General features: G+C 62.4%; 1 protein-coding gene across 1 annotated transcript; it reads left to right on the top strand.

The window, feature by feature from the left end:
• The first annotated feature begins 361 nt into the window (after positions 1-361).
• On the top strand, positions 362-10,203 carry NXPH4 (neurexophilin 4). The gene is made up of 2 exons (XM_036455989.2): positions 362-469; positions 8,680-10,203. The coding sequence occupies exons 1-2, from the start codon at positions 413-415 to the stop codon at positions 9,559-9,561; spliced, it is 939 nt and encodes a 312-aa protein (XP_036311882.1). The 5' UTR covers positions 362-412; the 3' UTR covers positions 9,562-10,203.
• Positions 10,204-12,124: the final 1,921 nt, after the last annotated feature.

The raw sequence follows: 12,124 nt of genomic DNA on the forward strand, positions 1-12,124 counted from the left end.
CACCTTGGCCCCAAGCACCGAGGGGTTCGGGTCCTGCTGGGCCCCTCGGGGACGCCGTTCGGGGGCTCGATCCCCTCGCGCTGCCCTCCTCCCGGTCGAGGCCAGCCCCAGCCCCGGTCCCGGGCCGGCCGCCGCCCTCGCCTCGCACCTGCGCCGGGGCGTGCCGGGCGTGCCGGGGTGAAAGTCACCTTCCGTGCCCCCGGCCGGCGGGAGGGGGCGCGCGGGCCGCCCGGATTGGAGGCGCGGAGCCCCGCCCCGCCCGCCGAGTCCGACCCAACTTTCTCCCCGCCCCGCCCCGCCCCCCGCCCCCCGCTCCCCGCGCTCAGTCCGGCCCCGCTCCGCACCCGGCACCGTCCCCCCGGCCACCCGGTCCCCCCGCCGCCCGCGCGCCGGACCCGCCCGCCCCGGGAAGATGCGGCTGCTCCCGGAATGGCTCCTCCTGCTCCTTGGCCCGTGGCTCCTGGAGAAGGTAAGGCGGCGGCGGGGCTGCGCCGCGCACCGGTTCTGGGTCCGGGTGCGGGTCCCGGTCTGGGTGCGGGTCTGGGTGCGGGTGCGGGTGGGGGTCCGGTCCGGGACGCGAAGGTCCGGAGTGCGAGGGGCTCCCCGGCCCGCCCCGCCCCAGCCTGAGCCCCAACTTTGCGCGGCCGGGGGGGATGCCGACAGACAGACGCCCCTTCCCGGACCCGCTCTCCGGGGCAAGTTGGCTGGGGGTCGGGGCCGGACGGGGTGGGGGCCCGCCTGGGATCGGGCGGCGCGGGCAGGGAACGGAGCCCGACCCGAGAGCGCGCCAGACGGAGCGGGAGTGCGAGACAGACAGACAGGCAGACCGCCGGCGGGGTGTCAGCCTCGCCGCCTCGCCTCCTGTCCTCCCTCCGCGCCGCTCGCGCCTTCGCGTCCCTCCCGGCGCCTGTCACCGCGCCAGGCGGCGCCGGGTCCGAACCCGCACAGCCCGGCACAGCGCGCGCACCGACCGCACCGCAGCGGCCGGACTTGGCTACAGCCTCCCAGCCCGTGTCCCGCGGAGACACCCCTCCCTGCACAACCCGCACACACACACCCCTCGGGGGCGCCGGCTGACAGGGGGCAGGGGCTGTCTGGAAGGGGAGTCTCTCCTCCCATCCCCTGCATGCCCCCCCCCCAAAAAAATGCCCCTTTCTCCAGCTCCTGGGCGAGGGAGCCCCGACTTGACCTGCCTCCTCCTGACTTGGAGGCTTCAGCGGCGTGGAGAGCGGGGCAGCGCGTGCACATGTGTGCCGGGCAGCCAGGCGGGGCGTCCAGGGCTGGGGACCAGGGTGTGTGTGCACGCTGGGGTGGTGCGTGGTGCTGGCTTGAAGGGGTGAGTGCAAGTGCCTGCTTCACAGCCGGCCATCTGCGCCCCGCTGTGTGCCCCAGGGGGGACCTAGGCCCTGCTCCGGCCTCCTCCAGTCAGCTCCCCTGCCCACTTCTGTCTCCTGCGCTCCGGCCATAACCTAGCTGCTCTGGGGGCAAGCAGGTGGCTCCCTAAACCCCTGCTCCCAGCCCCTGAAGAGTGTGAAGGGATGTATTGTAGTTCTGCCCCCAACCCTTGAACCCCCACCTGCTTGGCCAGATCACACTCAGCTGCTCTGGCGGTGGGGCAGGGGCTGCCAGTGAACCCGTCATGGAGCTTTCCGGTTCTCCCAAACCAGCCTGGTGACCTTGAGGGGCTGGGAGGCGGCGGGCAGAGGAGCCCCCTCCACTGAAGCTGCTGCCCCTGCTGCCCAGCTCTTTCCTGGAAGGACTGCAGGGGGCTGTGCCCCAGAACCCACTGTTTGTGCCTGCCTGGGGGAGAGGAGAGGGGATGGCACCCCTGCTCCTCCTTTCAACTTCCTCCCCCTCACACAGACTCCCCCGTGGACAGATCTGCTTTAATTTTCTTTGCCCCTGAAGGGGAATGAAACATCTGGCGGAGAGTTGAGGGAGAGGAAGCAGGAGGATGTGAGCAACGGGGACGTGGCTGGTGTGTGAGCTGCAGCCGTGGGTCTTTGTATTGGGGCCAGCGGGAAGTGTGTACCTGCCATTTGGCCCGGTTTATTTGTGTGTGAGAAGGGGTCACCTGTGCGCCCAGGCGGTAGGTGTGAGGCTGTTTCTAACGGTGCATGGGAAGTGTGTGTAGAAAAGTGTTTGTGTGTCTGTCCAAGTGCTGATCTGTGTGCACGTGTGAGTAGGGCTTGTGCACACATGTGCACCCAGGGTGGGTTGTGGGCTGCAGCCTCTGTGTGGTCTGTGTGCGTGTCCAGGGTCTTGGGTCTGCGTGCTTGTGGCTCTGAGTGTGGGCATTGGGCTGTGAGCCTCAGGATGAGTTCCTGTATCTGAGTGTAGCTTGTGTGTGTGTGTGTGTGTGTGTGTGTGTGTGTGCAGGCAGGGCTGGCTCGGTGGGTGCCGGGCTGGCAGGGCTGACACTGGGTTAGAGGTGGGGGAACAGTTTACAGGACAGCTCTTCGGGAAACCTTAATGGTCCGTGCTCACAAGCCTGCCTTCCCCACCCTGGTCACCTGCCTGCGGGAGCTTCCTCCTTCCTCTGCGCTCCTCTCCGGACCTGGGACCCCGGCTCCCGCTGACCCTGGAGCCCTGCCCTCTGGCCAGGCCTCCTTCAGAATCTTTCTAATATGGCCTGGGCTCAGGTCTCCAACTCCTCCTCTCCCTCTCTCTCCGGCTTCCCCACTCCTGGCCAAAGCATCTGTCTACTGGGAGAAGCAGCAGGAGATCAATAGTTACTAATCACTAATCACTAATTACTAATTAGCTGGGGGAGGGCAGGGGTGGGGCCTTGGGGGACCTTCCAGCTCTGTCCTGCCTGGGGGATGATTAAGCCGACCCGAGTCGCCTAGCCAGCTGGCCTGGCCACCCGTCTCGCCCGCCCCTCCCGCTCCCACCAGCTCGCGAGCCCCCAGCTAATCCTTGGCTGGGCCACTTAGGCACGTGCGGCCCAGGCGGCCAGCGCTGTGGGCAGGGATCTGGGGGTGATCAGGGCTGCAGCTGGGCCAGGGGCTCGGAGAGGGAGGTGCTGTGACAGCTCCCCTTGGCCGAAGCCGTGAGCGTGGGAGGGGTGCCCGCCGGAAAGGGTCTCAGGTGAGCGCAGGGGAGGAGGTGGGGGTCCAGGCCAGGGTGAGGGGAGAAGAGGTGGAGTAGCGGAGGGCCGAAGCAAGGCAAGGAGGACCCCCAGGGTCAGAGAAGAGAGGGTGGCAGGGAAAGGGTGAGACCGCACTGAAAGAGACCAGGCCGGCGGAGAGGGCACCGCAGGGTCAGGGATGCAGTCCTCCACCGGGAGATGGGGACTTTGGACAGAGCCTTGCAGCGCCCCACGCTGGGGGTCCAGGAGGGGGGCAGGGCAGATAATAGAGAGACGGCGGGTCCTGTGGGAGGGGTCCCAGGACCCCAGCGTTTTGGGGAGCAGTGGGGAGTTTCAGGACTTGGGGTGGGAGCGACCTCAGGGAGGCTGGAGAGCAGAGAGCGCAGCCCGGAGCGCTGGAAATTGGCGAGCTTCCCCTCTCCCTCGCCTCCCCCTCCTCCCCCTCCACCCCGCCCACTCCCCCTCCGGCTCCGGCTCCGGGAAATTACATCCCCGCTCCGGCTCCCGCCCCCCCACGCAGCGCCCCGAGCCCGCGCCTTTATAGGCACATTTATTGCAATAATAAAGTGAGGCGCGGGGCGGGGGGCGGGGGGCGCCGTTCCCGGGGGGACCGCGCCGGCTCTGGGAAGCAGGGAAATAAAATAAAATAAAATCAAAATTCAGATAACGGTGAGCCTTGCGCTGCAGGCCGGGAGCAGGCGGGCAGGCGGGGCTGAGGGGGAGGGGCACCGGCCCAAGGGCAGAGCCTGTCCCCCCTTGGTCCCCTCCACACACACTATAATGCTGTCTGGGGGAGGTATCTGCACCTCCACCTGCCTGGCCCTCCCACAGCCTGCTCCAGCCCGGCTTCCACCTCGCCCTCTGCCTGCCTCCCACACCTGTCCTCAGCTGCCTCCTCCCTAGCCTCCACTCCCCACTGGCCTGGCTTCCCAGTCCCGTCTCCATCCAGACCCCACCCCCACCCCACCCCTAGGTTTCTGAACCTCTGTTTCTGCCCAGTAACCATTCCCCATCCCCCATTTCCCTTCCCACCGCCAACCCTCCCCATCCTACAGCCCTCACCCCCCTCCCTTTCTCCCTGCTGCCCTTCCCCAAAGCCCATCCCTCATCCACCACCGCTGCCTCCACCCTCACTTTGGTTCCCATCCCCTTCCCCTGCTCCCCCCCCCTCTCAGCACCCCTGCCCAATGCCCATCCACCATGTCTGAACTCCTCTTCCTCCGGGTTCCCACCTTCACCCCTGATCCTACTCCTGTTCCTTCCTCATTGCTATACCCAGTGCTTGACCTTCTGGGTGCACACGCCCAGGGCCCCCCATTTCTGGGCCGTGCCTCTTGCAGCCCGTCCTGTCCTCCCCACTTCTGTCTTCACTCCTGTCTCCACCCCTGAGCCCCAGCCAGCTCCCAGCTGCTCGCCCGCCCTGACTGCAGTGCCCGGCGGAGTTCTAGGTGCAAGGTCTCCGGACACCCTCCCCTCTCCTTCCCGCCAGGCCAGAGCTGTCCTGCCTCGGCCCCGGGCGCCATCCCACCCCCACGGGAACCCTCAGCGGCCCCGCCTGACCCCCGGAGCCGGAGAGGAGCCAGGGACCAGGCGGGAGGCCCCAGGGAGGCGCACCCTGCAATGCGGCTGGGGGCCCACAGTCTCCTCCTCCCCCTGTTCCCAGCGCTCCCGCCCCAAAACAGCACCCCCCCCCCCCCATGGAGTTTGTTAAGCGGCAAGAGGCAGCCTCAACTCCCCTCCAGTGCGTGGGCTCGCTGCCTGGGGACAAAGCGCTCCTGGCTCGACTCCCACCCGGCCTGGGCCTGGAGGCACCTGGCGAAGCGCACCCCATCACCCCCACATCCCTGTCTGCCGCCGAGCATCTCCGCGCACCCTCGCCCGCCCGCCGCCGCCTCCCCTCCGCAAATGTCATCGCGTTTAATTAGCTTAATTAAACCGGCCCGGACTGAGGGGACCTGGCGGGCAGCACCCTGCTCTCCTCTTAGTCCTGTGAGAGAGAGGAGGGCACCATGGGCTCTGGACAAAGAGGGGCTTCCTTGTCACCCTGCTTTCCCCTCCCTCCCACTCCCCCCCCCCCCACACACACACAGCTGGAGAAAGACAACCTGAAGGATAGAGGGAAAGAACTACCGAGACATAAACAGGGAGGAAAATAGAATCATAAAAGGAAAATTAGAAACAGTGAGGAAGAGACGGAGAGGCAAAAAAAGGAGACTGAGAGTGGAGGGTGGGGGGATGGAAAAACAGTGAAAGAGGGAGAGCGAGAGAGGGAGAGGGAGCGGGAGCAGGCGAGCAAGGCAGCCGGAGGGAGGATTTTATTTTATTTTACTCCGTGTTCCCATTTCTCGGCTCGTTTCCTCACAGACCCTCGCTCTTCCCTGCCCAAGCCCCTCCCGCCAGCTCTTCCCTTCATCCGGCTGCCCGCTATGGCCGGCGGGTGCCGGTGCCCAAAGCCTGGGGATCAGAGAAGCACAGACGTCAATGTCAATGTCAATTTGTCTGGGATTGGGGGGGAGCCGGCACCCCCCACCACCCAGTCGAACCCGCCACCCTGTCCCAGCCCCTGCCGGGGAGGAGTGCTGGATGGACCTGAGTGGGGTGCAGGACACTGGGTGCTGCTGGGGTGGGGGGGCAGGGGTGACTCAGACATTTGGGGTTTGCTGGAGCAGGCTTCAGGGACTGATGGGAGTCCCCAGAAAAAAGCAGTGGTTGGGCCCAGAGAGGTGAGAAGATCAGGTGTCAGAGTTCAAAGGGCCCCCTCCCCACCTTCCACTGCCTCATCGCTCCCTTCACACACCCGTCTGCGTGCCCATGCCCGGGCTCCATTCTCCTCTCTCCAAGCCCACTTCCTGGGAGGTCCTTCCCCCTCCTGCCCTGGCCCAGGCCCCTTTCCCCCAGCCCTTCCCAGGCCCAGCCTGGGGCGTTAGCTGCCAGCTCAGGCGCGACTGTCTGAGTCAATCACTGTTGCGCCCGCCCGCACCCCTCACCTGCGCTGGGAGGCGGTGTGGCGGGAGGAGGATTGGGGGGCGATAAATATGTATGACGGTCGGGTGGCGGCTGCCGCATTAATAACCCAGGATCGCAGCGCTGCGGGGATGGGGACCGGCGGGGAGATTGTAGCCCAGCTGCCTGGCTCTGCGGGTCCGCTCCCTGTGGACACCTGGCGTATACACAGGGGTGTGTACAAACACAGGAGACACCATGCCGTCAGGTCTCTACCTACCCCAGCCCAGCCAGCAGGGGCCACTACCATACAACTCACACATGCGCCCCGGAGAATCGGCGAGAGCACTTGGTCTGTCGTTGTGGATGCACTGACACACACGCTCTAGGGGAGCTGGACACTGGACACAGGATGAGAGGAACTCACACAGGACAAGTGTGCCCCGAGATCACACATAGCCAGCCCAGTCACACAGATGCACCTACCACAAGGCCATACACAGCCTCAGCCTGGCTCAGATTAATACACACAGCCAACCAGGTACACATACAACCCACACATACATCCCAAGCACACATACAGCCCAAGCACACTTACAGCCCAGGCACACATACAAGCTGCCACAGACTGACGCAGCAAACATTCAGCCACCACACGCAGGCAGACACACACACTCACATACAGTCACCAGGGCACACACATAACCACCATGCACATCCACCCTAGGCAGACACACATCCATCACCATAGCTACACACACACACACACACACACACACAGGCACAGGCATCACTCCAGGTAGACAGGCACGCAGTACAACCATCCTAGGCTAACAGAAACACAACCACACCAGACTGACACATGCAGTGCTCCCTCCCCAGTCTGAACCCACACCAGTAAGGGCCACCCTACCAGCCACAGCTAGCACGGTCTGACTGACACACTCTGACATGTACAGCTCCTCTCCCTCCCACTCGCCGCTGGAGCGGCATCTCCATATTTCTTCCTCTCGCTCTGACCGCCTGTCTCCTTCGCTCCTGGCCACCCCTGCCCCCCCCACCAGATAATTGATGGCCCAGGCCTGGCCCCACCGCTCCCGCCTCTCGATCTATCTTGTACTCAGCCCTCGCTGTCTCCCAGATCGCTGCCACCTGAGACACAAGGAGACGGGCGGGGGCGGGCCAAGGCGGCTCCTCCTGCCGCTCCATCCGGGCCGAGCCCCCGAGTCCCCAGCCTGGGAAGCACCACCAGTCGGCCTCCTCCACTGAGCAGCGCGCTGGACGCGGGGAGAAGCACCCACAAGCCTACTGACTGTCCACTGCTCTCCCTAGCTCTGCTGGTTTCCCATGCTCCTCCCCACCACGGAGTAGAGGATGAGGCCGGGGTGGGGCTCTGGTCTCCACAGAGGCATCTGGAGGGCTTCGCCTCTTTATTTTTTTAATATGTATATTTTTATTGATTTCAGAGAGGAAGGAGAGAGATAGAAACATCAATGATGAGAGAGAATCATTGACTGGCTGCCTCCTGCACGCCTTCCCTCCCCCAAGCCCGCCCCTCCCGCCTCCGCCGCCCATTGGAGATGGAGCTGCAACCAGGCATATGCCCTTGATTGGAATCATACCCAGGGACCCTTCAGTCCGCAGGCCGCCTGCCGCTGATCTATCCAGAGCCAAAATCCGCTTGGGCTTCACCTTTTCCTTGATGCTGGATGTTGACAATAGTCATGGCCTCACTTGCCTGAGTCCAGCTCCTCCCTGGCTCATTGCTCTGAGCTAGCGATTTTCAGCCAATGTGCCGCTGCTCTCTAGTGTGCCGCGAGAATTTTTAAAACATGCAATACTTGACTGTTCAGTCAGGGGCTTTGACCTCCTCTCTTTTCCCTTAGATGGTCAAGTTACAAAAATGACAATGGCCATCACAACAATAGCTATCCGGTATGGATGAATAAAAAATATACCTATTTTTTTTTTTGTCAGATTGGCCAAAATAATATTTTTGGTGTGCTGCGGAATTTCAGTCATTAGTTTATGGGCGCCATGAGGTTGAACATCGCTGCTGGGAACCAGCCAGGCTCCCTGTCCCTGTCCCCATCTGCAAACCCTCCCTGGTGTGGGCTTTTTCAGCCGCATGGCAGATCTGGAAGAACACAAGGACTGGCAGTCTCATCTCAGGTGCAGAAACTGAGGCCTGGATAGGTGAGGTGCTTTGGCCAAGACCACACAGCTTGACAGAGCTGCGGCTCTGCTCCCACCACCCGCCATGACCACTCTCGCGGCCGCTGGGCTCCATGTGGCCTCCTAGTAGTGGCTTTGGACAGGGGCTGGCATGGGGAAGGCCCCGGCTGGGTGGCCAGGGACAACTCCAGTATCTCTCTCTCTCCTCTCTTTTAAATATATTTTATTGATTTTTCACAGAGAGGAAGGGAGAGGGATAGAGAGCTAGAAACCTCAATGAGAGAGAAACATCCACCAGCTGTCTCCTGCACACCCCTCGCCGGGGATATGCCTGCAACCAAGGTACATGCCCTTGACGGGAATCAAACCCGGGACCCTTCAGTCCGCAGACAGACGCTCTATCCACTGAGCCAAACCGTTTTCAGCCCAGCATCTCTTTTTCTTCCTCTTTTTTTTTCTTTGGTCTACAGACCGTCCGTGCCCAGCTGCCGGAGTCCGGGAGGCCGCAGTACATGGAGCTGCGCCCCGCAGCGGCCGGAGGGGGCGCCCCGGCCCAGCAGCTCCAGGCGCCCAAGTCCCCCGACGGCCTGGGCGCCGCGCGCGCCTGGAGCTGGGCCTGGGCCGCTAACCACACCGGGGCGCTGGCCCGGGCGGGGGCCGCGGGCGCGGCGGGGGCGCTCCCGGCGCAGCGCCCCAAGAGGAAGCCGTCCCTCAAGGCGGCCCGCGCCAAGAAGATCTTCGGCTGGGGGGACTTCTACTTCCGGGTGCACACCCTCAAGTTCTCGCTGCTGGTGACGGGCAAGATCGTGGACCACGTGAACGGCACCTTCAGCGTGTACTTCCGCCACAACTCGTCCAGCCTGGGCAACCTCAGCGTCAGCATCGTGCCGCCCTCCAAGCGCGTCGAGTTCGGGGGCGTCTGGCTGCCCGGGCCCGCCCCCCACCCGCTGCAGTCCACGCTGGCCTTGGAGGGGGTGCTCCCCGGGCTGGGGCCCCCCGCTTTGGGGCTGGCGGCGGCGGCTGCGGGGGCGGGGCTGGGAGGCAGCCTAGGGGGCGCCCTGGCGGGGCCCCTCGGGGGAGCGCTGGGCGTGCCGGGGGCCAAGGAGTCGCGCGCGTTCAACTGCCACGTGGAGTATGAGAAGACCGACCGCGCGCGCAAGCACCGCCCGTGCCTGTACGACCCCTCGCAGGTGTGCTTCACCGAGCACACGCAGAGCCACGCCGCCTGGCTGTGCGCCAAGCCCTTCAAGGTCATCTGCATCTTCGTCTCCTTCCTCAGCTTTGACTATAAACTGGTGCAGAAGGTGTGCCCGGACTACAACTTCCAGAGCGAGAACCCCTACTTTGGCTAGGGCGCCCCCGCCCTCGCCCCAGCCCCAGCCCCAGCCCCGAGCTTCCCGCCAAATCCCAGCCTCCCCGAAGTGAGACTCCCCCCAGGGACCCGCAACTCCTGTGGCCCTCCGTTCACCCTTCCGTTCTGGGGGCTGTTTGCTGGCGTGGGTCCCCTCTTCCTTATGGGGAGTGCCTTTGAGGCCCCCTCAGCTACACCCCAAAGTGAAGGAAACAGAGCGCAGCCCCAGGAAAGGCGGTCCCAGCGTCCCCTGTGTCCGAATTGGGCCCCCGGGCTGGACACGCCCTTCGCCCTCAGCGGTCATCACGCCAGCCTAGTACCCTCATTCCACCCTGACTTCCTCACCCCCAGGCTCTTGTTCTTCTGCCCCCCCCTGCCCCGCCCCAGTAAAAGACTGTGAAGACGTTCGTGTGTAAGCCGAGGCCCCGCCCCGCTGGCCTGCCCTGCGCCTGTTCCTCTCTCTCCAGCATCCCAATTAGGGGAGTGGAGGCCAACGCCTGGGCCTAGGGGAAGACTCTGGCCCCTGCCCTCTGCCCGCCTCCCTCCGGTCCCTGCAGTCCTGCCCCACCTGCCCCTTTCCGGCTGCTTCCTCTCAGTGATATTTTTTCTACTCCAAAACAAAATAAAGTGAAATCCAATACGGGTTTCTGTGAGACCTTTGTGGGGAAGGGGTATGTGTGTGGATTTCAATGTGTGGCAAAGGCGGGGCCTGTCCCTGTCCCCCTCCACCCCGTAGAAACTGGGAAACTGAGGCAAATGCTGATGGAGCTAGCACCTTGGAGGTCATCCAAAACCACATCACACAGATATGAGGACGACCCTTGGTGTCGGAGCCCTGCTAGAGGTGGGGATTTTCCTCCCAGAGGTGGGCAGAGCAGTCAAGGAGATACTGGGACTTCGTAAGCAGAGCGCTGACAACCTGCTAAGCTCCGTGGGGCTGGCGGGAGGTGGCAGGTGGGGGGAAGGGGAACGGTGTTTGCGGCATCTGGAGTCATCGATCTTCCTTTTCCTTCCTAATTTCGTGGGCGCTGAGTTTGCAGACGGACGAGGGAGAGAGGGAGTGAAGCCTGAGCCTGAGACGAGGGGGTGGGGGAAGGGACAGGAGAGTCCGGAGAGTGAGGCTGCGTTGCCTCTGTAAGCCGCCAGCAAACAAGGCCCCCTTCAGCCAGCTGCCCACCTTCCCCGCCCCCGCCTCCAGCTCTAGCCTTCAGCTCCCGCTCGCAGCCGCGGCTGCTAATTTTATCCGCCCCCTACCCTGGCCTGAGCGTTAATTGGCTGCGGCTTCATTAGCAGTTCTCAGGCTCAGCCATCACCCCCTCCCCCGGGGACCCCAGAAGGGGGCTGGGAGGGGGTAGAGACAAGCTGTGGCACAGAAGGTGCCTTCTCTTCAGCCTTCCTTTGCTTTTAGTCCTGGGTCCAGGGTTCCCCAGGGGATTGCCCACTGGCTCCAGCGGGAAACTGAGTCAAAGGCGAGTGTGACCCAGACATTCCCGGGAGTGAAAAATCGGTAAGGGGGAAATAACCATCGGATGGATGGATGGTTGGATGGATGGATGGATGGATGGACGGGTAGGTGCCGAAAGGAGGAGAGAGGTGGGAAGTGGTTCTGGGTCAGGGACTGGAGGAAATAGAACTCAGTGGACTCCTGTCACAGGCCTATTGCTGGGAAGACATGAGAACACTTGGAGCAGGAGTGGGAGGGAATGAGGTAGAGCTAAGGATATGAGAATCTAAAATAGAGCTAAGGATATGAGGCCTGGTATGAGGATCTAGTGAAAATGGTTGGAATTAGCAAGTTAACCCAGCTGGGCCTTAGTTTCCTCATTTGTAAAGCAATCATAAAATAATATGTGATTTTGCATATGAAGTTGCTTTGTGATGGATTGTCCTCCCCTCTCTGGCAAGGTCATCCTCTCCTCCTCCTCCCACTCTTTTTTTCAGACATCTGGACTTGTGGGCACAGAGTGAGGTGCCCATGCCTGGAATTGCACTTGTTGCATTTTTTTTTTTTTTTTTTCACTTCTTGATGTCCCAGCAGTTAGTAATCTATTCTTGAACCTCCAGGGCTATGGCATGCCTGGCACAGAGTAGAAGCTCAATATGTATGTTGAATGAATGAACGTGTAATATTGCCATGTGAGGCAATGGTTCTCAAAATCACTGCTTATTAGAATCATGAGGCGAGGTTTCATTGCGTGTCAGCATGAGTGGGCAAATGCCCACTATTCTTTAAGATCCATTGATCCTCTGAGGAAAGGCGCCACATTCATATTTATATCCGATTTCCCAGCTAATTCCGATGCCCAGGTTTGGGAACCTACTCCTGGCAAAGTCAATGAGTCCTGCCCCCAAAGGATGAGGTCAGAGGAACTCAGGCTAAAAGGAAGATCTCTTCCAGTTCCAAGTATCTATAGCCCCAGGGAAACAAAGAGAGCTCACTGACTGCCTGGAAGGCAAGAGGTGAACAGTAAACAAATTCCAACAGGTACAAGGACCGGAAGGGGCGTCTCACTCTGAAGAAGGAGGAGATGGCCGAGGGGAAGGCAGGCTAGTAAGTCAGAGGA

This window comes from Pipistrellus kuhlii, unplaced genomic scaffold (assembly GCF_014108245.1).
Source record: "Pipistrellus kuhlii isolate mPipKuh1 unplaced genomic scaffold, mPipKuh1.p scaffold_m20_p_3, whole genome shotgun sequence".
NCBI classification, from domain to species: Eukaryota; Metazoa; Chordata; class Mammalia; order Chiroptera; family Vespertilionidae; genus Pipistrellus; species Pipistrellus kuhlii.